General features: G+C 48.3%; 1 protein-coding gene across 1 annotated transcript in view; it reads right to left on the bottom strand.

Annotated features, from left to right (window-relative positions):
* The window catches only part of robo1 (roundabout, axon guidance receptor, homolog 1 (Drosophila)), a 423,568-nt gene that overhangs the window by 144,839 nt on the left and 256,276 nt on the right, over positions 1 to 22,453 (bottom strand). Inside the window, exon 3 of the mRNA XM_042296381.1 lies at positions 3,141 to 3,298. Within this exon, the coding sequence (XP_042152315.1) occupies positions 3,141 to 3,298 (158 nt within the window). The remainder of the gene's footprint in view (positions 1 to 3,140; positions 3,299 to 22,453) is intronic.

The raw sequence follows: 22,453 nt of genomic DNA, 5'->3' as shown, positions 1-22,453 counted from the left end.
GCTAATCATCCTTACTGATCTCTTCCTTAGCCTGGCTAATCATCCTTATTGATCTCTTCTTGGCCTGGCTATTCATCTTTACTGATCTCTTCAGGGCCTGGCTAATCATCCTTACTGATCTCTTCAGGGCCTGGCTAATCATCCTTACTGATCCCTTCAGGGCCTGGCTAATCATCCTTACTTATCTCTTCAGGGCCTGGCCAATCATCCTTGCTGATCCCTTCAGAGCTTACTGATCCCTCTTCAGGGCCTGGCTAATCATCCTTACTGATCCCATCAGGGCCTGGCTAATCATCTTTACTGATCCCTTCAGGGCCTGGCTAATCATCCAGCTACTGATCCCTTATACGGGGATCACTGGCCAATCATCCTTGCTGATCTCTTCAGAGCTTACTGATCCCTTCAGGGCCTGGTTAATCATCCCTACTGATCCCTTCAGGGCCTGGCTAATCATCCTTACTGATATCTTCAGGGCCTGGCTAATCATCCTTACTGATCCCTTCAGGGCCTGGCCAATCATCCTTGCTGATCCCTTCAGGGCTTACTGATCCCTTCAGGGCCTGGTTAATCATCCTTACTGATCCCTTCAGGGCCTGGTTAATCATCCTTACTGATCCCTTCAGGGCCTGGTAAATCATCAGCCTACTGGCCAAATGTTCAATGTGATATTGTTGGCAGATGGTAGAAACTGAAGAGCTAGTTAAACATGAGTCAACATCTGATCATAACCAACACAGACCTATGCTTTAACTATCCTCTTCTCTGTCCATCCCTATCAAACCAAGATGGCGTAGCAGTCGGACATGTGTTTGTCTTGTCCCGTGTATAAAAAAAAGGTTTTATTTCATCTTCATTTAACCAGCTAGGCTAGTTGAGAACAACTTCTCATTTACAACTGTGACCTGGCCAAGATAAAGCAAAGCAGTGCAACACAGACAACAACACAGAGTTACACATGGGATAAACAAACATGCAGTCAATAATACAATAGAAAAATACTATATACAGTGTGTGCAAATGAGGTAGGATAAGGGAGGTAAGGCAAAAAAATAGGCCATAGTGGCGAAATATTAACAATATAGCAATTAAACACTGGAGTGATAGATGTGCAAAAGATGAGTGTGCAAGTAGAGATACTGGGGTGAAAAATAGCAAAAAATACAAATATGGGGATGAGGTAGTTGGGTGGGCTACTTAGAGATGGGCTATGTACAGGTGCAGTGATCTGTGAGCTGCTCTGACAGATGGTGCTTACAGCTAGTGAGGGAGATATGAGTCTCCAGCTTCAGTGATTTTTGCAGTTCGTTCCAGTCCTTGGCAGCAGAGAACTGGAAGGAGAGGCTGCCGAAGGAGGAATTGGCTTTGGAGGTGACCAGTGAGATATACCTTCTGGAGCGTGTGCAATGGGTGGGTGATGCTATTGTGACCAGTGAGCTGAGATAAGGTGGGGCTTTGCCTAGCAAAGACTTATAGACGACCTGGGTTTGGCGACGAATATGAAGCAAGGGCCAGCCAATAAGAGCATACAGGTTGCAGTGGTGGGTATAATATGGGGCTTTGGTGACAAAACGGATGGCATCCAGTTTGCTGAGTAGACTGTTGGAGGCTATTTTGTAAATGACATCACTGAAGTAAAGGATCGGTAGGATAGTCAGTTTTACGAGGGTATGTTTGGCAGCATGAGTGAAAGGATGCTTTGTTGCGAAATAGGTTGCCGATTCTATATTTAATTTGGATTGGAGATGCTTAATGTGAGTCTGGAAGGAGAGTTTACCGTCTAGCCAGACACCTATGTATTTGTAGTTGTCCACATGATGTCATTTACAAAATAGCCTCCAACACTCAGCTCACTGGTCACCATAGCAACACCCACCCGTAGCACGTGCTCCAGGAGGTATATTTCACTGGTCATCCCCAAAGCCAACACCTCTTTGGCCGCCTTTCCTTACAGTTCTCTGCTGCCAATGACTGGAATGAATTACAAAACTAACTGAAGCTGGAGACTTATGTCAAAAGCTAATCTCTGCCAGTGTCGACCTCACGTTAATTCCTCTCTTTCTGCAGTAGTACGTGATGACTTCACTTCACTAACTTTAAGCATCAGCTGTCAGAGCAGCTTACCAATCACTGTGCCTGTACACAGCCCATCTGTAAATAGCCCACCCAACTACCTCATCCCCATATTGTGATTTTAAGTTTTTGCTCTATTATTCCCCCAGTATCTCTACTTGCACATCATCATCTGCACATCTATCACTCCTGTGTTTAATTGCTATATTGTTCATATTTTGCCACTATGGCCTATTTTCTGAATACTGATTACATTTGCACACACTGTATATAGATTTTTCTATTGTGTTATTAATTGTACGTTTGTTTATCCCATGTTAACTCCGTGTTGTTGTTTTTGTCACACTGCTTTGCTTTATCTTGGCCAGGTCGCAGTTGTGAATGAGAACTTGTTCTCACCTTGCCTACCTGCTTAAATAAAGGTGAAATAAAAAATACAAATAAAGTGACTGAAGCTCCATCCACCCTACACACTCAGCCAGTCAGAGATATCAAACGCGCAATCACTTTCTCCAGCACATACTGTAACTAGCTATAGGGAAAGTGCAGATAGGTATATGGTGGAGGCAGTGGACCCATCAAGGTCAGCTCTCTACTGCTCTACTCAGCAGCAGCATGGGGGTGATTGATACTGCTGATCCCTTCACTACACTCTGAAATAAAACACACTAATTGGTGGCTGGCCTCGAATGCTGTATAAATCAGATATAGAGGTAACGTTCCCACTGTGCTGCAGAGACCAACTTTCCTCTTTTTCACAAACTTTTTCATTACATCATAGTAGTGAGTGTTTGTTCTACTGGCTGATGTTACTCAGCAGGATCCTAATCAATGGTCTGCTGCTTGACTAATGAACCAAGACTAATTCTGGGTCACATTCACATTAAATGTTACAACAACTGCAGTTTGCTCATTTGGAATAATACATCGCTATTGGTGAAACAACAGGGCCAAATCAATCAATGTGAGGTTTAAACAAACATTGATATAGTATCAAATACTTTGATGAACATAACTGCACAATCTCACTCACACATGCAAAACACACACATATAACCAGTTCCACTCACAGTGATTCGTTCATCTCTGTCATCAATGTTGGCACCGTCCTTCTTCCAGGATATGCTAGGTTCAGGATGCCCACGAGGGGGCATACACTCTAGGACTGCAGGCTCGCCCGCTGCCACCATTATATCAGCAGGGTTCTGTCTGAAGTCATCACGTAGTACTGCAGAAAGAGAGGAAGAGAAAGGGTTAACGTGAGGCCGGCACTGGCAGAGATTAGCTTCGACACAAAGGGCATAATAACACCAAAACCAGTCCCTCCAGTTAGACAGGAACGTAGATATGACATGCATTGTGTCATCTACAGACCACAACACTGATATACAGCAACAACATAATGACAAGAGGAAACCGCCACAGTGTTACCATAGCCTATAATTGGGGACTGTCACCGATCCGTCACAACGTGGACAAGGCCGCAGTGACCACTTCTATCAGAGTAGACTATAAATAACCAGGGATTGTCATACCACGATTGGCTGTACCACTGGCCACAGCATGTGCGTCATACACCTACCCACAAGGCCTTGTTGACAATGTGCTCTATACCAAGGGTGATATTATGCATCCACACATGAGAATGGCTTTGACCAACCATCTCCCCTCTTTATCACATCACACTGTCTCTCTGTGTCAGCCTAAGGACATGGGGTATAAGACATGCCTCCGAACACACACATCATCCCCTCCTCATCGCCCCTTCATCACACATCGCTTTCACTTCCTGTTTATACCTATAACCCTGGCAGTGGCTAATGTATGGTGTAGTTGCATTACAACTCGTCAACAGGTATTCCCACCACCTTTGGACAGGATTTCCATCTGCATTGATTTTCTGTAATGTAAAAAAATATACCACTCTCATCGCTGGAATCAAACCCACTCTTATAAACAGTCAGAGACGCATTTTCCCAGATAAAAGGCCCATTAGTATGGGGGTATAGAAGCTGTCTGTCTAATAGATAAGGACAACAGGGCCGAACTAATGTGACAGAGGGAAATGGCGTTTTACGGGAACAAATGATCTCATACAGCCTGACTACAACATCATAGTACCGCAGCATCATATAAACACTACGGACATTAGAGACAGTGTTCTTTATCTAGACTAAATGAGGAGAACACAAACCACATACTATACTCTACAAAGTGCACTACTTTTGACTAGAGTTCTCATGAAAAGTAGTGCACTAAGGACTCTATGAAATGTATACCCCAGTAACTCAGTCCAGTAACAATTTGGAAAAGTATGTCACAGCAGTATTGTAAAAGCTGAGAGGCAGGATGGTTGTGGGTTGCTATCAGAGGGTCAGAGCCTAGCTAATTCCTCTCTGCCTCCCCAGAGGTAGTGTTGAAGATAAACTGGAGAGATTTACGAGAGGACAGAAGGTAATGAAAAACCAACAGCCCTCCATCTATAGACGGCGTGCCAGTAATCACTTTCCCAGCTCGGGTGTATCTGTCTGTACACACACACAACATGTTCTCATAATCTACAGGCTGAAATCCTAGTCAGCCTCAAGTATGCAAGGTCAGCACAATGTGTGTCTATGTATGACAGTGTTTATGAGTGAGCCATGCATGTGAGCCATGCATGTGTGTGTACGTGTCTCTACTCATGTGAAGGTGTGTGTGTGTGTATGTGTATGTGTGTTTGTCTGTGTGTGAGCATGTGTATGCACACATGTGAAGGTGTGTGTGTGTGTATGTGTGTTTGTCTGTGTGTGAGCATGTGTATGCACACATGTGAAGGTGTGTGTATGTGTGTGTGTCTGTGTGTGAGCATGTGTATGCACACATGTGAATGTGTGTGTGGAATATGACCTTCTCCTCTCCACTATCTCATTGTCTCACTCCCCTAAACCTGCTCCTAGTCACCATGGTGCACCTCCTCCACCTCCCAACTCCTATAATTAGGGACTGTCACCGATCCGTCACAACGTGGACATGGCCACAGTGACCACTTCTATCAGAGTAGACTATAAATAACCAGGCATTGTCATACCAAGAATTTCTGGACCACCGGCCACAGCATGTGTCATACACCTACCCACAAGGCCTTGTTGACAATGTGCTCTATACCAAGGGTGATAGCGTGCATCCACACGAGACGTGTGCAGAGAGTGTGGATGCAACTCCCTCTGAACAAGCTTCTAGTCACCTCCTACACCTCCCTCTGCCCCACACAGATCAAAGACAGGCTCACACCAGGAAACCCCAACCTCCTGAAAGCCAACAAAATCCTTTAAGCACTTAATTGGCCATCGCTGCACCAAGCTGAGATACCCCTCTCTCTCTCTGCCTGACTCTTGTAACTTCCCAGCATGAGGGAGTGGGTTTATGTACGGCAGAGTGGAGGGGAACCCAATCCCCCTGTAGGAAATGGCTTTAAGAGGGAGATCTATAGGAAGTAATGGTTTCTCCAGGCATCTCTAGCTAATCAGACCCAACACCTTGTCACATACAGCAGCAGAACACTGTATGACCCCCATCACAATGCAGGTCTCCATATGTGCTTTACCTGACTCTAAAGCAATGGGATTTGTGTTTTTCTTATCTCTAGGCAGAAGCATTGTTATAACAACATGACATCCTCCATGGAAACGCAGATTTTTTATTTATTTCTAATTAGGCAAAATACTCCTACTCCTCCACAAAGCCTAACAACCCTCCAGCTGAGTTGTGAATGTGCTCATGAGCGCAGGTCAAGACAGACAGGGTCGTGCCGCTGAGAAAGAGGAGGATATAAACATAAACATTAGCTTCACTAGAACACTGGCTTCATCTGTACAGGCAAGGCCAGCCGGATCGAAATATCCTGATCAGAGATGTTGTGTGAGTCAAAGCCTTGAAAAGTGCCGCAATGTCCTCCCACTGAAAGATAGCTATTCACATTCCAAACATTAGCAAGGCTACATACAGAGAGACACTCTTCTCATCTAGAGAACACTAGAGGAGAGGAGACTAGAGAACACTGGAGCAAAGGAGACTGGAGGAGAGGAGACTAGAGGAGAGGAGACTAGAAAACACTAGAGGAGACGAGACTAGAGGAGAGGAGACTAGCGAACACTGGAGGAAAGGAGACTAGAGGAGACTAGAGGAGGGGAGACTAGAAAACACTAGAGGAGAGGAGACTAGAGAACACTAGAGGAGAGATGACTAGAGGAGAGGAGACTAGAGGAGAGGAGATTAGAGAACACTAGAGGAGAGGAGACTAGAGGAGAGGAGACTAGAAAACAGTGGAGGAGAGACTAAAGAACACTAGTGGAGAGGAGACTAGAGAACACTAGATAACACTGGAGGAGAGGAGACTAGAGAACACGGAGGAGAGGAGACTAGAGAAAACTGGAGGAGAGGACACTAGAGAACACTGGAGGAGTGGAGACTAGAGAACACTAGAGAACACTGGAGGAGGACACTAGAGAACACTAGAGGAGAGGAGACTAGAGAAAACTGGAGGAGAGGACACTAGAGAACACTAGAGGAGTGGAGACTAGAGAACACTAGAGAACACTGGAGGAGAGGAGACTAGAGAACCCTGGAGGAGAGGAGACTAGAGAACACTAGAGGAGAGGAGACTAGAGAACCCTGGAGGAGAGGAGACTATAGAACACTAGAGGAGAGGAGACTAGAGAACACTGGAGGAGAGGAGACTAGAGAACACTAGAGGAGAGGAGACTAGAGAACACTAGAGGAGAGGACACTAGAGAACACTAGAGGAGAGGAGACTAGAGAACACTGGAGGAGAGGACACTAGAGAACACTAGAGGAGAGGAGACTAGAGAACCCTGGAGGAGAGGAGACTATAGAACACTAGAGGAGAGGAGAATAGAGAACACTGGAGGAGAGGAGACTAGAGAACACTAGAGGACAGGAGACTAGAGCACACTAGAGGAGAGGACACTAGAGAACACTAGAGGAGAGGAGACTAGAGAACCCTGGAGGAGAGGAGACTATAGAACACTAGAGGAGAGGAGACTAGAGAACACTGGAGGAGAGGAGACTAGAGAACACTGGAGGAGAGGAGACTAGAGAACACTAGAGGAGAGGAGACTAGAGAACACTGGAGGAGAGGAGACTAGAGAACACTGGAGGAGAGGAGACTAGAGAACACTGGAGGAGAGGAGACTATATAACACTAGAGGAGAGGAGACTATAGAACACTAGAGGAGAGGAGACTTGAAAACACTAGAGGAGAGGAGACTATAGAACACTAGAGGAGAGGAGACTAGAGAACACTGGAGGAGAGGAGACTAGAGAACACTGGAGGAGAGGAGACTAGAGAACACTAGAGGAGAGGAGACTAGAGAACACTGGAGGAGAGGAGACTAGAGAACACTGGAGGAGAGGAGACTAGAAAACACTTGAGGAGTGGAGACTATAGAAGACTAGAGGAGAGGAGACTAGAGAACACTGGAGGAGAGGAGACTAGAGAACACTGGAGGAGAAACACTAGAGAACCCTGGAGGAGAGGAGACTAGAGAACAATGGAGGAGAGGAGACTAGAGAACACTAGAGGAGAGGACACTAGACAAGACTAGAGGAGAGGAAACTAGAGAACACTGGAGGAGAGGACACTAGAGAACACTGGAGTGGACACTAGAGAACACTGGAGGAGAGGACACTAGAGAACACTGGAGGAGAGGAGACTAGTTTATTTGTTATTTATTTAACCTTTATTTAACTAGGCAAGTCAGACTAGAGGAGAGGAGACTGGAGCACACTGGACGACAGGAGACTAGAGGAGAGGAGACTAAAGAACACTACAGGAGAGGAGACAAGAGGATACTGGAGGAGAGAACACTAGAGGAGAGGAGACTAGAGAACAGTAGAGGAGAGGACACTAGATATAACTAGAGGAGAGGAGACAAGAGAACACTAGAGGAGAGGACACTAGAGAACATTAGAGGAGAGGAGACAAGAGAACACAAGAGGAGAGGAGACAAGAGAACACTCGAGGAGAGGAGACAAGAGAACACTCGAGGAGAGGAGACAAGAGAACACTAGAGGAGAGGAGACAAGAGAACACTAGAGGAGAGGAGACAAGAGAACACTAGAGGAGAGGAGACAAGAGAACACTAGAGGAGAGGAGAATATAGAAACGTAGAACTGGATTATCCCTGGGGATGGATAGAGATGGAGAGAGAGAGGGAGAGAAGGATAGAGGAAGGCTGGTGAGAGCTGGCATCCTCTAGTGTTTACAGCAGCACAACCCAATGACCTCCACTCCTCCTCTACATCCCTCAGTCCCCCGCTTGGCTCTCTGTCCTCCCCCTGACACCTTTCCTCCACAAGCACAGCTGACTACCGCACATCACAGTGCAGCAGGCAACCCTGGCCACCTGCATGGGGAGAAACATAATCTTACGAGAGAGAGAAGTGGAGAAGTGGAAATAAAGAAAGAAAGAGAGAGAATGATGGATGAGGGACTGGAGCGAACCTCTAACTCTTCACCAGAATCACAGTCAGATCCGTAGCCTTGCCAAGAGAGGCTGCCTCTGGTCTCCTGGACTCTATGTGAGGGAGGACAGGATTGAGGGCCCTGCTGTGTGCTGTCCTGCATGTTTTTTGGATAATGAGCCTCCACTACCATTCTCCCTCCCTCCCTGCCGTGAACCTTCAGCTGTACCCTACCTGATAATGTTTCCTGGGCCCTTAACAGGAAGACCAAGCACAGTGTGAATGGGTGTGTATTTGTGTGTGCCTTGCCTGTCTTAATATGTGGGTCACACAGGTTCCAGCATTAAGACACATCTTTGTCCTTCCTGGCTTTACTAACTGTGCTGCTGATGTGATGATGGGAGGCAACAGAATGACTGTCAGTCAGACAGTGTCTTTCTAAGGGCCTTGGAAGATATTCTCTATAGTTATAAACTATCTATACCGAACAAAAATATATAATTCATAGATTGTACAGTTCATAGAAGGAAATCAGTCAACTGAAATAAATTCATTAGGCCATAATCTATGGATTTCTCATGATTGGGCAGGGGCTCAGCCAATAATAATTTGTTTTTTCACACAAAATGACTTTGTTACAGACAGACATACTCCTCAGCACATCCTCTAAAATGAAGTTGGTGGTGGCTTATGGTGGAAAAATTAACATTCAACTATCTGGCAACAACTCGGTTGAACATTCCTGCAGTCAGTATGCCAATTGCACAGTCCCTCAAAACTTGAGACATCTGTGGTATTGTGTTGTGTGACAAAACTGCACATTGTAGAATTAGCTTTTTATTGTGTAATGATCATGCTGGTTAATCAGGTTCCTGATATGCCACATAAATAGTGTGTGATAATCAATCTACTATCTTTACCTTTTAAGAATGGTGTATCAATAGTTAAATAAATGCCTAGTGAAATAAAGGTAAAATTAGATGCATTGCTGCGTTGCTGATTAAAGAGAAAACTCTCATCTTATCAGGGCTCCTCCCTATCGTTCTGACAGACAGCTGGCTGAGGAGAGAGCAGGCATTGGTAGGATGCTGCAGTGCAGCAATTGGTATGACGCTGCAAGGCTTCTGCCTGGCTCTCCACTGGGAAACGTCTTCAAGGCTCTGCCTGGCTCTCCAGTGGGAAACATCTTCAAGGCTCTGCCTGGCTCTCCAGTGGAAAACATCTTCAAGGCTCTGTCTGGCTCTCCAGTGGAAACGTCTTCAAGGCTCTGCCTGGCTCTCCAGTGGGAAACGTCTTCAAGGCTGCCTGGCTCTCCAGTGGGAAACACCTTCAAGGCTCTGCCTGGCTCTCCAGTTGGAAACATCTTCAAGGCTCTGCCTGGCTCTCCAGTGGGAAACGTCTTCAAGGCTCTGCCTGGCTCTCCACTGGGAAACGTCTTCAAGGCTCTGCCTGGCTCTCCAGTGGGAAACATCTTCAAGGCTCTGCCTGGCTCTCCAGTGGGAAACATCTTCAAGGCTCTGCCTGGCTCTCCAGTGGGAAACATCTTCAAGGCTCTGCCTGGCTCTCCAATGGGAAACGTCTTCAAGGCTCTGCCTGGCTCTCCAATGGGAAACGTCTTCAAGGCTCTGCCTGGCTCTCCACTGGGAAACGTCTTCAAGGCTCTGCCTGGCTCTCCAATGGGAAACGTCTTCAAGGCTCTGCCTGGCTCTCCACTGGGAAACGTCTTCAAGGCTCTGCCTGGCTCTCCACTGGGAAACATCTTCAAGGCTCTGCCTGGCTCTCCAATGGGAAACGTCTTCAAGGCTCTGCCTGGCTCTCCAATGGGAAACGTCTTCAAGGCTCTGCCTGGCTCTCCAATGGGAAACGTCTTCAAGGCTCTGCCTGGCTCTCCACTGGGAAACGTCTTCAAGGCTCTGCCTGGCTCTCAGTGGGAAACATCTTCAAGGCTCTGCCTCTTCCAGTGGGAAACATCTTCAAGGCTCTGCCTGGCTCTCCAGTGGGAAACATCTTCAAGGCTCTGCCTGGCTCTCCAATGGGAAACGTCTTCAAGGCTCTGCCTGGCTCTCCACTCTTCAAGGCTCTGCCTGGCTCTCCATTGGGAAACATCTTCAAGGCTCTGCCTGGCTCTCCACTGGGAAACATCTTCAAGGCTCTGCCTGGCTCTCCAATGGGAAACGTCTTCAAGGCTCTGCCTGGCTCTCCACTGGGAAACGTCTTCAAGGCTCTGCCTGGCTCTCCACTGGGAAACGTCTTCAAGGCTCTGCCTGGCTCTCCACTGGGAAACGTCTTCAAGGCTCTGCCTGGCTCTCCAATGGGAAACGTCTTCAAGGCTCTGCCTGGCTCTCCACTGGGAAACGTCTTCAAGGCTCTGCCTGGCTCTCCACTGGGAAACATCTTCAAGGCTCTGCCTGGCTCTCCAATGGGAAACGTCTTCAAGGCTCTGCCTGGCTCTCCAATGGGAAACGTCTTCAAGGCTCTGCCTGGCTCTCCACTGGGAAACGTCTTCAAGGCTCTGCCTGGCTCTCCAGTGGGAAACATCTTCAAGGCTCTGCCTGGCTCTCCAGTGGGAAACATCTTCAAGGCTCTGCCTGGCTCTCCAGTGGGAAACATCTTCAAGGCTCTGCCTGGCTCTCCAATGGGAAACGTCTTCAAGGCTCTTCCTGGCTCTCCAGTGGGAAACGTCTTCAAGGCTCTGCCTGGCTCTCCAGTGGGAAACATCTTCAAGGCTCTGCCTGGCTCTCCAGTGGGAAACATCTTCAAGGCTCTGCCTGGCTCTCCAGTGGGAAACGTCTTCAAGGGTCTGGATCTGTCTCTAACGTAACTGTACAGACCTGACCAATCACTGCCCAGGTCCACAGTAGCACACTAGAGCTGAGTACAGGCTACCTCAAATAACTATGATCATCTCTTATGGAGTGGAGACTCCCTAAGAGAAGGTTTTCAACTAGCCCTCTCTGCTCCCCAAACCCATGGGTTTTCCTGTTCAACCACTAGCCCTCTCTGCTCCTCAAACCCAAGGGTTTTCCTGTTCAACCACTAGCCCTCTCTGCTCCCCAAACCCATGGGTTCTCCTATTCAACCACCAGCCCTCTCTGCTCCTCAAACCCATGGGTTCTCCTATTCAACCACCAGCCCTCTCTGCTCCTCAAACCCATGGGTTCTCATGTTCAACCACCAGCCCTCTCTACCCCCCCCCCCCTGGGAAATTGAAACCAGATGCTGAAATGTCAAATTAAAATGAGATTCCAGTGCGCTTTCGACATTAATGAAAATGAAGACTTAATGCGGCACACAAGCCTGAACGGGATGATCAAATGAGCTTTGTTCAGAGGAAATTAAAGGGATTACAGTAAGCTCCCCCCCACAAATCTTCACCAGTATTAAAAAAGACCCATTGGCGAACTGAAGATTTGTCCAAAAGCATACAAAAACAAACCTGGAAGAAACACAGGAAGCTGGATTGATCTGCCTTTGGTTTGCAGCATTTCCTCAAACAATAGTCAGAGTGAACATGACTAAACACAGAAGAATAAACAATAGTCAGAGTGAACATGACTAACCACAGAAGAAGAAACAATAGTCAGAGTGAACATGACTAACCACAGAAGAAGAGACAATAGTCAGAGTGAACATGACTAACCACAGAAGAAGAAACAATAGTCAGAGTGAACATGACTAACCACAGAGGAAGAGACAATAGTCAGAGTGAACATGACTAACCACAGAAGAAGGGACAATAGTCAGAGTGAACATGACTAACCACAGAAGAAGAGACAATAGTCAGAGTGAACATGACTAACCACAGAAGAAGAGACAATAGTCAGAGTGAACATGACTAACCACAGAAGAAGAGACAATAGTCAGAGTGAACATGACTAACCACAGAAGAAGAGACAATAGTCAGAGTGAACATGACTAACCACAGAAGAAGAGACAATAGTCAGAGTGAACATGACTAACCACAGAAGAAGAGACAATAGTCAGAGTGAACATGACTAACCACAGAAGAAGAAAGACAGAAAAAGGAAAAGTGTCCGAGAGCAACTGGAGAGGGGAGGAGGAAGGGGAGGAGGACAGAAGTGTTTTGTTGCATGTCCTGGAAGGGAAGTGAATGTGTTGTACAGTGCTGGTCCCCCCTCTTCCCCTCTTGTCTTCACAAGGATAGTATTGCTCCTTTTAAAGTTAACAAATGGTCTTGATTTGGGGAAGGCGAGGAGCCACAAGGCACGGCTATACGTCGCTCTCCAAACATGGCAGCCCATAAATAACAGAGGGATTAGAGGTGGAGCAACGGAGAGAGGAGGGGAGTGAGAGACTCCACAGCAAACAATGAGAAAATATTAAATGAGTAATCGCTCCCAGATGTGCATGCTGTTACTTAAGAGTGGGATACTTTTGGCCTCATGTGGACACAGTAGGCAAACATCTCTCTATATCTTTCTCTGTCCTACTCTTTCTCTCTCTCTCTCTCTCTCTCTCTCTCTCTCTCTCTCTCTCTCAAATTAAAGACAAAAATAACTAAGTCTTATTAAGCTCATTCTGTTTCCTGCTAGGCTGTTCTCTGCTAGGCTGTTCTCTGCTAGGCTGTTCTCTGCTAGACTGTTCTCTACTAGACTGTTCTCTGCTAGGCTGTTCTCTGCTAGGCTGTTCTATGCTAGGCTGTTCTCTACTAGACTGTTCACTGCTAGACTGTTCTCTGCTAGACTGTTCTCTGCTAGGCTGTTCTCTGCTAGACTGTTCTCTGCTAGGCTGTTCTCTGCTAGGCTGTTCTATGCTAGGCTGTTCTCTGCTAGGCTGTTCTCTGCTAGGCTGTTTTCTGCTAGGCTGTTCTATGGGCTGTTCTCTGCTAGGCTGTTCTCTGCTAGGCTGTTCTCTGCTAGGCTGTTCTCTGCTAGACTGTTCTCTGCTAGACTGTTCTCTGCTTGGCTGTTTTCTGCTAGGCTGTTTTCTGCTAGGCTGTTCTATGCTTGACTGTTTTCTGCTAGGCTGTTTTCTGCTAGGCTGTTCTCTGCTAGACTGTTCTCTGCTAGGCTGTTTCCTGCTAGGCTGATTCCTGCTAGACTGTTCTCTGCTAGGCTGTTTTCTGTTAGGCTGTTTTCTGCTAGGCTGTTCTATGCTAGGCTGTTCTCTGCTAGGCTGTTCTCTGCTTGACTGTTTTCTGCTAGGCTGTTTTCTGCTTGACTGTTTTCTGCTAGGCTGTTCTCTGCTAGGCTGTTCTCTGCTTGGCTGTTCTATGCTAGGCTGTTCCCTGCTAGGCTGTTTCCTGCTAGACTGTTTCCTGCTAGGCTGTTCTCTACTAGGCTGTTCTCTACTAGGCTGTTTTCTGCTAGGCTGTTTTCTACTAAGCTGTTCTATGCTAGGCTGTTCTCTGCTAGACTGTTCTCTGCTAGGCTGTTCTCTGCTAGGCTGTTCTCTGCTAGACTGTTCTCTGCTAGACTGTTCTCTGCTAGGATGTTCTCTACTTGACTGTTCTCTGCTAGGCTGTTCTCTGCTAGGCTGTTCTATGCTAGGCTGTTCTCTGCTAGACTGTTCACTGCTAGGCTGTTCTCTGCTAGACTGTTCTCTGCTAGACTGTTCTCTGCTAGGATGTTCTCTGCTAGGCTGTTCTCTACTAGACTGTTCTCTGCTAGGCTGTTCTCTGCTAGGCTGTTCTCTGCTAGACTGTTCTCTGCTAGACTGTTCTCTGCTTGGCTGTTCTATGCTAGGCTGTTCTGTGCTAGGCTGTTCACTGCTAGGCTGTTCTCTGCTAGACTGTTCTCTGCTAGGCTGTTCTCTGCTAGACTGTTCTCTGCTAGGCTGTTCTCTGCTAGGCTGTTCTCTGCTAGGCTGTTCTCTGCTAGGCTGTTTTCTGCTAGGCTGTTCTATGCTAGGCTGTTCTATGCTAGGCTGTTTTCTGCTAGGCTGTTCTATGCTAGGCTGTTCTATGCTAGGCTGTTTTCTGCTAGGCTGTTCTATGTTTGACTGTTTTCTGCTAGGCTGTTTTCTGCTAGGTTGTTTTCTGCTAGGCTGTTTTCGGCTAGGCTGTTCTATGCTAGGCTGTTCTATGCTAGGCTGTTTTCTGCTAGGCTGTTTTCTGCTAGGCTGTTTTCTGCTAGGCTGTTTTCTGCTAGGCTGTTTTCTGCTAGGCTGTTTTCTGGTAGGCTGTTCTCTGCTAGGCTGTTTCCTGCTAGGCTGTTCTATGCTTGACTGTTTTCTGCTAGGCTGTTCTATGCTAGGCTGTTCTATGCTAGGCTGTTTTCTGCTAGGCTGTTCTATGCTAGGCTGTTCTATGCTAGGCTGTTTTCTGCTAGGCTGTTCTATGTTTGACTGTTTTCTGCTAGGCTGTTTTCTGCTAGGTTGTTTTCTACTAGGCTGTTTTCGGCTAGGCTGTTCTATGCTAGGCTGTTCTATGCTAGGCTGTTTTCTGCTAGGCTGTTTTCTGCTAGGCTGTTTTCTGCTAGGCTGTTTTCTGCTAGGCTGTTTTCTGCTAGGCTGTTTTCTGGTAGGCTGTTCTCTGCTAGGCTGTTTCCTGCTAGGCTGTTCTATGCTTGACTGTTTTCTGCTAGGCTGTTTTCTGCTAGGCTGTTTTCTGCTAGGCTGTTTTCTGCTAGGCTGTTACATGCTAGGCTGTTCTATGCTTGACTGTTTTCTGCTAGGCTGTTTTCTGCTAGGCTGTTTTCTGCTAGACTGTTCTCTGCTAGGCTGTTTCCTGCTAGGCTGTTTTCTGCTAGGCTGTTTTCTGCTAGGCTGTTTTCTGCTAGGCTGTTCTATGCTTGACTGTTTTCTGCTAGGCTGTTTTCTGCTAGGCTGTTTTCTGCTAGGCTGTTCTCTGCTAGGCTGTTCTATGCTTGACTGTTTTCTGCTAGGCTGTTTTCTGCTAGGCTGATTTCTGCTAGGCTGTTCTCTGCTAGGCTGTTCTCTGCTAGGCTGTGATACGTAGAGAGAGCTCCCATATAGAAACTCTCCATCTCCCCTCCAGCACTGCCCTATGGGTCCCACACCTCCTGCTCTTTCACTCTGTATTTATCTATATATGTATCCCTCTCTCTCCCCCCTCAGCTGCTGATGTCATTTCCTTGCCCCCAGCTCCCATTCTCCCAAAAGTTCACATCAAAGATAGGCCCCCACCCATGGCGTGTTAAGCCCTGCCCCCCCAAACCCCAGGCTGGTTGGGGCAGTACGGATCCAGTAAATTTGCCAAAGGCTCAGTGTGAGTGTAAGTGTGTGTGTGTGTTAAACCCCTCTCACAGCCCCACGTCTGTCTTCTCCTCCTTCTATCTCCCTCCTTTCCTCCCTCCATCCCTCTCCCTCCTTCCCTACTGACCCCACCACCAGAGAGATGAGATTGGACATGGCAGCTTCTTCTTTCTCTCTCTATTTATCTCATTCCTATGCTGTGAGCTCATGCCCTCTCTCCTCTCTCCCTCCTCACAGACACCCTATACACAGTGCTCAGGTCCCAGGGAGCATGACCAGTAGATAAGTAAGGGCTAGGGGTCCTGGTGTTATAGACAGGGCTAGGGGTCCTGGTGTTATGAACAGAGCTAGGGGTCGTGGTGTTATGAACAGGGCTAGGGGTCGTGGGGTTATGGACAGGGCTAGGGGTCCTGGGGTTATGGACAGGGCTAGGGGTCCTGGTGTTATAGACAGGGCTTGGGGTCCTGGTGTTATAGACAGGGCTAGGGATCCTGGTGTTATGAACAGGGCTAGGGGTCCTGGTGTTATGAACAGGGCTAGGGGTCCTGGTGTTATGGACAGGGCTAGGGGTCCTGGTGTTATATACAGGGCTAGGGGTCCTGGTGTTATGGACAGGGCTAGGGTCATGGTGTTTTAGACAGGGCTAGGGGTCCTGGTGTTGTAGACAGGGCAGTATGCTGAGGTTATGTAGAATAGATACAAACAGACAGGACGAGAGAATATGTCACACCCTGACCATAGTTTGCTTTGTATGTTTCTATGTTTTGTTTAGTCAGGGTGTGATCTGAGTGGGCATTCTATGTTGTGTGTCTAGTTTGTCTATATCTATGTTTGACCTGATATGGTTCTCAATCAGAGGCAGGTGTTAGTCATTGTCTCTGATTGGGAACCATATTTAGGTAGCCTGTTGGGTTTTGTGGGTGGTTGTTCCTGTCTCTGTGTTTGTTTGCACCAGATAAGACTGTTTAGGTTTTTCACGTTACGTTTTTGTATTGTTTGTCATCATCTTTATTAAAGATGTTTAATAATAACCACACTGCATTTTGGTCCTCCTCTCCTTCGACGGAAGAAAACCTTAACAGAATAGAGATCTCCAGCAGAGTGGGAGGGGAGTGAACCCATGATGTATGGATACTACATATGGTTGAGCGAGTGGGTTGCTTAAAGTGGTCTTAAGTTTAATAAAGTTTCAACTTTCAACATCAGTTCCCAAGAGATTATGCAACATGTTTCCTTACTATATTGTCCATGAATGAATCTGGTCCACAGAGTGGCATTGGTTACAGACTTTCAAAGGCCCACGTGAGCAGTCTACCACAAGACCCCCGCAGACTGACAGTAAATATGTCACAGTGAGCAGATGAAGACATGGAGCATCAACAAGCCTTTAGGCTCTGCACCTGTAGACCACAGGAGGCTGCTGAGGGGAGGACGGCTCATAATAATGTCCAGAATGGAGCAAATGGAATGGCATTAAACACCTGGAAACCATATGGAATGGCATCAAACACCTGGAAACCATATGGAATGGCATTAAACACCTGGAAACCATATGGAATGGCATCAAACACCTGGAAACCATATGGAATGGCATCAAACACCTGGAAACCATATGGAATGGCATCAAACACCTGGAAACCATATGGAATGGCATCAAACACCTGGAAACCATATGGAATGGCATCAAACACCTGGAAACCATATGGAATGGCATCAAACACCTGGAAACCATATGGAATGGCATCAAACACCTGGAAACCAAATGGAATGGCATCAAACACCTCGAAACCATATGGAATGGCATCAAACACCTGGAAACCATATGGAATGGCATCAAACACCTGGAAACCATATGGAATGGCATCAAACACCTGGAAACCATATGTGTGGATGTATTTGTTACCATTCCACCTATTCCATGAGCCTGTCCTCCCCAATGAAGCTGCCACCAACCTCCTGTACTGTATACTCTGAATACTGTGAGGTCATTGAGATGAGACATAACCTCTGTGTGTTTGATGTTGATTAGTGTTAATATTAGGGTTAGGGTTATGGTAAGGGTTCAGTCAGCCCAAGGATCCCTCTTAGCATTTACCAAAACCACTGTGCGAGCAGACTGAGAAGTGATGTCATAGAGAGGGGACAGGATTTCCAAATGAACTATGTTAAACAATCTAAGCCATGACAATAAACTGTGTAGATCCCTTTGTAAATAAACAAGCCATGGGTAAATGTGACCCAAAATATTATGTTACCGTCAATATTTTGACAAGCATACATATCCATATTGATATAATAATGTATTGTATGGACAAACTCATCTGTCATCTTCTTCCAAGCATCCATCTATGTCTAAGCATTTCAACATTTGGTAATTAGTTTGAGGGTGAAAGTTTGACAGTCTGTTTTGATCCTAATCCAGAGGTTGAGCTACACATGTGGGGCTAGCTAGCAGATATACACATCCTCAGTCAAGCCATCTGCTGCTGAAGGGAGAGGAGCGAAGCTGGCATCATTCCCTCTCTGCTGTGAGTGTGGTGATGGTTATGAGAGCGGTATGGGCACCTGGAATGTGTTGTGAAATTGTTTCCAGTCCAAGCCTAGGGCTTGTACCCTGCATGGAAATGGCTGCATGGACCTTTCTGTCACACAACAGAGGATATCTCCACACTAGTCAGGCAAACAGCGAGGCTGGGGAGAGTCCAGGTAGGAGGGGGACTGGCAGACTGCAAACCTGGCTCAGACCACTTCATGTCTTTATAATTACAATGCAAGCACACACACACACGCACACACACACACACGCACATGAACACACATACAGAGGAGAGGAAGCCCTGCCCCATGGTCCTGCAGACAGACAGAGAGGCCATTGAGGGACTGTGTTTGTTTAAATGGTCATAAGTGTTCTCTTCCGGCTGATGGTACAGAGAGACGGTGTTGGGTTGGGTGCACATGGGGAGAAGCAGGGACGGTGTTGGGTTGGGTGCACATGGGGAGAAGCAGGGACGGTGTTGGGTTGGGTGCACATGAGGAGAGACAGGGAGAGGTGGTGTTGGGTTGGGTGGACATGGGGAGAGACAGGGAGAGATGGTGTTGGGTTGGGTGGACATGGGGAGAGACAGGGAGAGATGGTGTTGGGTTGGGTGCACATGGGGAGAGACAGGGAGAGATGGTGTTGGGTTGGGTGCACATGGGGAGAGACAGGGAGAGATGGTGTTGGGTTGGGTGGACATGGGGAGAAGCAGGGACGGTGTTGGGTTGGGTGCACATGGGGAGAGACAGGGACGGTGTTGGGTTGGGTGCACATGGGGAGAGACAGGGACGGTGTTGGGTTGGGTGGACATGGAGAGAGACAGGGACAGTGTTGGGTTGGGTGGACATGGAGAGAGACAGGCACAGTGTTGGGTTGGGTGCACATGGAGAGAAGCAGGGACGGTGTTGGATTGGGTGCACATGGGGAGAGACAGGGAGAGGTGGTGTTGGGTTGGGTGGACATGGGGAGAGACAGGGAGAGATGGTGTTGGGTTGGGTGGACATGGGGAGAGACAGGGAGAGATGGTGTTGGGTTGGGTGCACATGGGGAGAGACAGGGAGAGATGGTGTTGGGTTGGGTGCACATGGGGAGAGACAGGGAGAGATGGTGTTGGGTTGGGTGGACATGGAGATAGGCAGGGAGAGATGGTGTTGGGTTGGGTGCACATGGGGAGAGAGAGGGAGAGATGGTGTTGGGTTGGGTGCACATGGGGAGAGAGAGGGAGAGATGGTGTTGGGTTGGGTGCACATGGGGAGAAGCAGGGACGGTGTTGGGTTGGGTGCACATGGGGAGAAACAGGGACGGTGTTGGGTTGGGTGCACATGGGGAGAAGCAGGGACGGTGTTGGGTTGGGTGCACATGGGGAGAAGCAGGGATGGTGTTGGGTTGGGTGCACATGGGGAGAAGCAGGGACGGTGTAGGGTTGGGTGCACATGGGGAGAGACAGGGAGAGATGGTGTTGGGTTGGGTGCACATGGGGAGAAGCAGGGACAGTGTTGGGTTGGGTGCACATGGGGAGAAGCAGGGACGGTGTTGGGTTGGGTGCACATGGGGAGAAGCAGGGACGGTGTTGGGTTGGGAGCACATGGGGAGAAGCAGGGACGGTGTTGGGTTGGGTGCACATGAAGAGAAGCAGGGACGGTGTTGGGTTGGGTGCACATGGGGAGAAGCAGGGACAGTGTTGGGTTGGGTGCACATGGGGAGAGACATGGAGAGATGGTGTTGGGTTGGGTGCACATGGTGAGAAGCAGGGACGGTGTAGGGTTGGGTGCACATGGGGAGAAGCAGGGACGGTGTTGGGTTGGGTGCACATGGGGAGAAGCAGGGACGGTGTTGGGTTGGGTGCACATGGGGAGAAGCAGGGATGGTGTTGGGTTGGGTGCACATGGGGAGAAGCAGGGACGGTGTTGGGTTGGGTGCACATGGGGAGAGACAGGGAGAGATGGTGTTGGGTTGGGTGCACATGGGGAGAAGCAGGGACAGTGTTGGGTTGGGTGCACATGGGGAGAAGCAGGGACGGTGTTGGGTTGGGTGCACATGGGGAGAAGCAGGGACGGTGTTGGGTTGGGTGCACATGGGGAGAAGCAGGGACGTGTTGGGTTGGGTGCACATGGGGAGAAGCAGGGACGGTGTTGGGTTGGGTGCACATGGGGAGAAGCAGGGACGGTGTTGGGTTGGGTGCACATGGGGAGAAGCAGGGACGGTGTTGGGTTGGGTGCACATGGAGAGAAGCAGGGACGGTGTTGGGTTGGGTGCACATGGGCAGAAGCAGGGACGGTGTTGGGTTGGGTGCACATGGGGAGAAGCAGGGACAGTGTTGGGTTGGGTGCACATGGGGAGAGACAGGGAGAGATGGTGTTGGGTTGGGTGCACATGGGGAGAAGCAGGGACAGTGTTGGGTTGGGTGCACATGGGGAGAAGCAGGGACGGTGTTGGGTTGGGTGCACATGGGGAGAAGCAGGGACGGTGTTGGGTTGGGTGCACATGGGGAGAAGCAGGGACGGTGTTGGCTTGGGTGCACATGGGGAGAAGCAGGGACGGTTTTGGCTTGGGTGCACATGGGGAGAAGCAGGGACGGTGTTGGGTTGGGTGCACATGGTGAGAAGCAGGGACAGTGTTGGGTTGGGTGCACATGGGGAGAGACAGGGAGAGATGGTGTTGGGTTGGGTGGACATGGGGAGAGACAGGGAGAGATGGTGTTGGGTTGGGTGCACATGGGGAGAGACATGGAGAGATGGTGTTGGGTTGGCTGGACATGGAGATAGGCAGGGAGAGATGGTGTTGGGTTGGGTGCACATGGGGAGAGACGGCGTTGGGTTGGGTGCACATGGGGAGAGACAGGGAGAGATGGTGTTGGGTTGGGTGGACATGGGGAGAAGCAGGGAGAGATGGTGTTGGGTTGGTGGACATGGGGAGAGACAGGGAGAGATGGTGTTGGGTTGGGTGCACATGGGGAGAGACAGGGAGAGATGGTGTTGGGTTGGGTGCACATGGGGAGAGACAGGGAGAGATGGTGTTGGGTTGGGTGGACATGGGGAGAGACAGGGAGAGATGGTGTTGGGTTGGTGGACATGGGGGGAGACAGGGAGAGATGGTGTTGGGTGGACATGGGGACATTTAGCGAGGGCAGAGGGCTGGGGAGGCAGGTTTATATGAATGACTGAGTGACTTGGCACCTTTTAGTTCAATAAACAGAGGCTGTTTGATTGGAGTGCTGGGGAGTGGTAGCTGGACTAAAATAAAGAAAGCGGTTTGTTTTTCGAGGGCCGAGGTACTGGCAGGAGCCTAGAGCACCCCCCCCCGCTTACAACCCTCTCCCCTGAAAGATAATTGAATTTAGTAAGCAGCAACAGCATCACAGTAAGAAGACCTGCCACCAGACAAACTACATAACAAACATCTGCAGCAGATTATCACATTTCCATTTTATGATAGAAAAAACACAAGAGAAACAGTTTACGGGCCATTTACTGAACATTCAGCTCCTACAGTACATATCTGCATATGCAAGTGATTAACAGGCAGTTTGGAGCTGGAAGGGAACCTGTTACCATTAGTTACATGTTGTGGAATCACCCCATCAGGCACTATGGTTACCACCCGCTCTCATTCATTTGTATACAGCACTTTCCTCATCAGGGATTGGCTGAGGTGAATCCAATACTCTGTTTACACAACTTAATCAAGTAGCATTCCTCCTGACGGCGCTCAGGGGAGTTTGGTAGCTTGAAACCCTCAGTTTACCAGTAAATCTAGGTAAATGTGTCTTCTAAGGTCAAACATAAATACTACATCACTTTTGGGGGGCGGGACTACTATAACGATTTCACATAACTGCTGCCAGAAAGGGCATGGACATTCCTGATAAATATAATGACAGAATATGTTGACTGCGTTGGACCCGATCCAGTGTAAAGGTCTTCATTGGCTGGAGGCCTGACTGTACATGGATATGCCAACAATATAGACTGTAGTATTCTAGCCCTCTACACTCTTCTCCCCAGCCCAGATATTGTAGACTTTTAGAACTCTAGCTCTCTACCCAGCCCAGATATTGTAGACTTCTAGCCCTCTAGCTCTCTACCCAGCCCATATATTGTAGACTTCTACCCAGCCCAGATACTGTTGACTTCTACACAGCCCAGATATTGTAGACTTCTAGCCCTCTAGCTCTCTACCCAGCCCATATATTGTAGACTTCTACCC

Source organism: Oncorhynchus tshawytscha, linkage group LG13, assembly GCF_018296145.1.
Source record: "Oncorhynchus tshawytscha isolate Ot180627B linkage group LG13, Otsh_v2.0, whole genome shotgun sequence".
Taxonomy (NCBI): Eukaryota; Metazoa; Chordata; class Actinopteri; order Salmoniformes; family Salmonidae; genus Oncorhynchus; species Oncorhynchus tshawytscha.
This window is presented reverse-complemented; position numbering and strand designations above follow the sequence as displayed.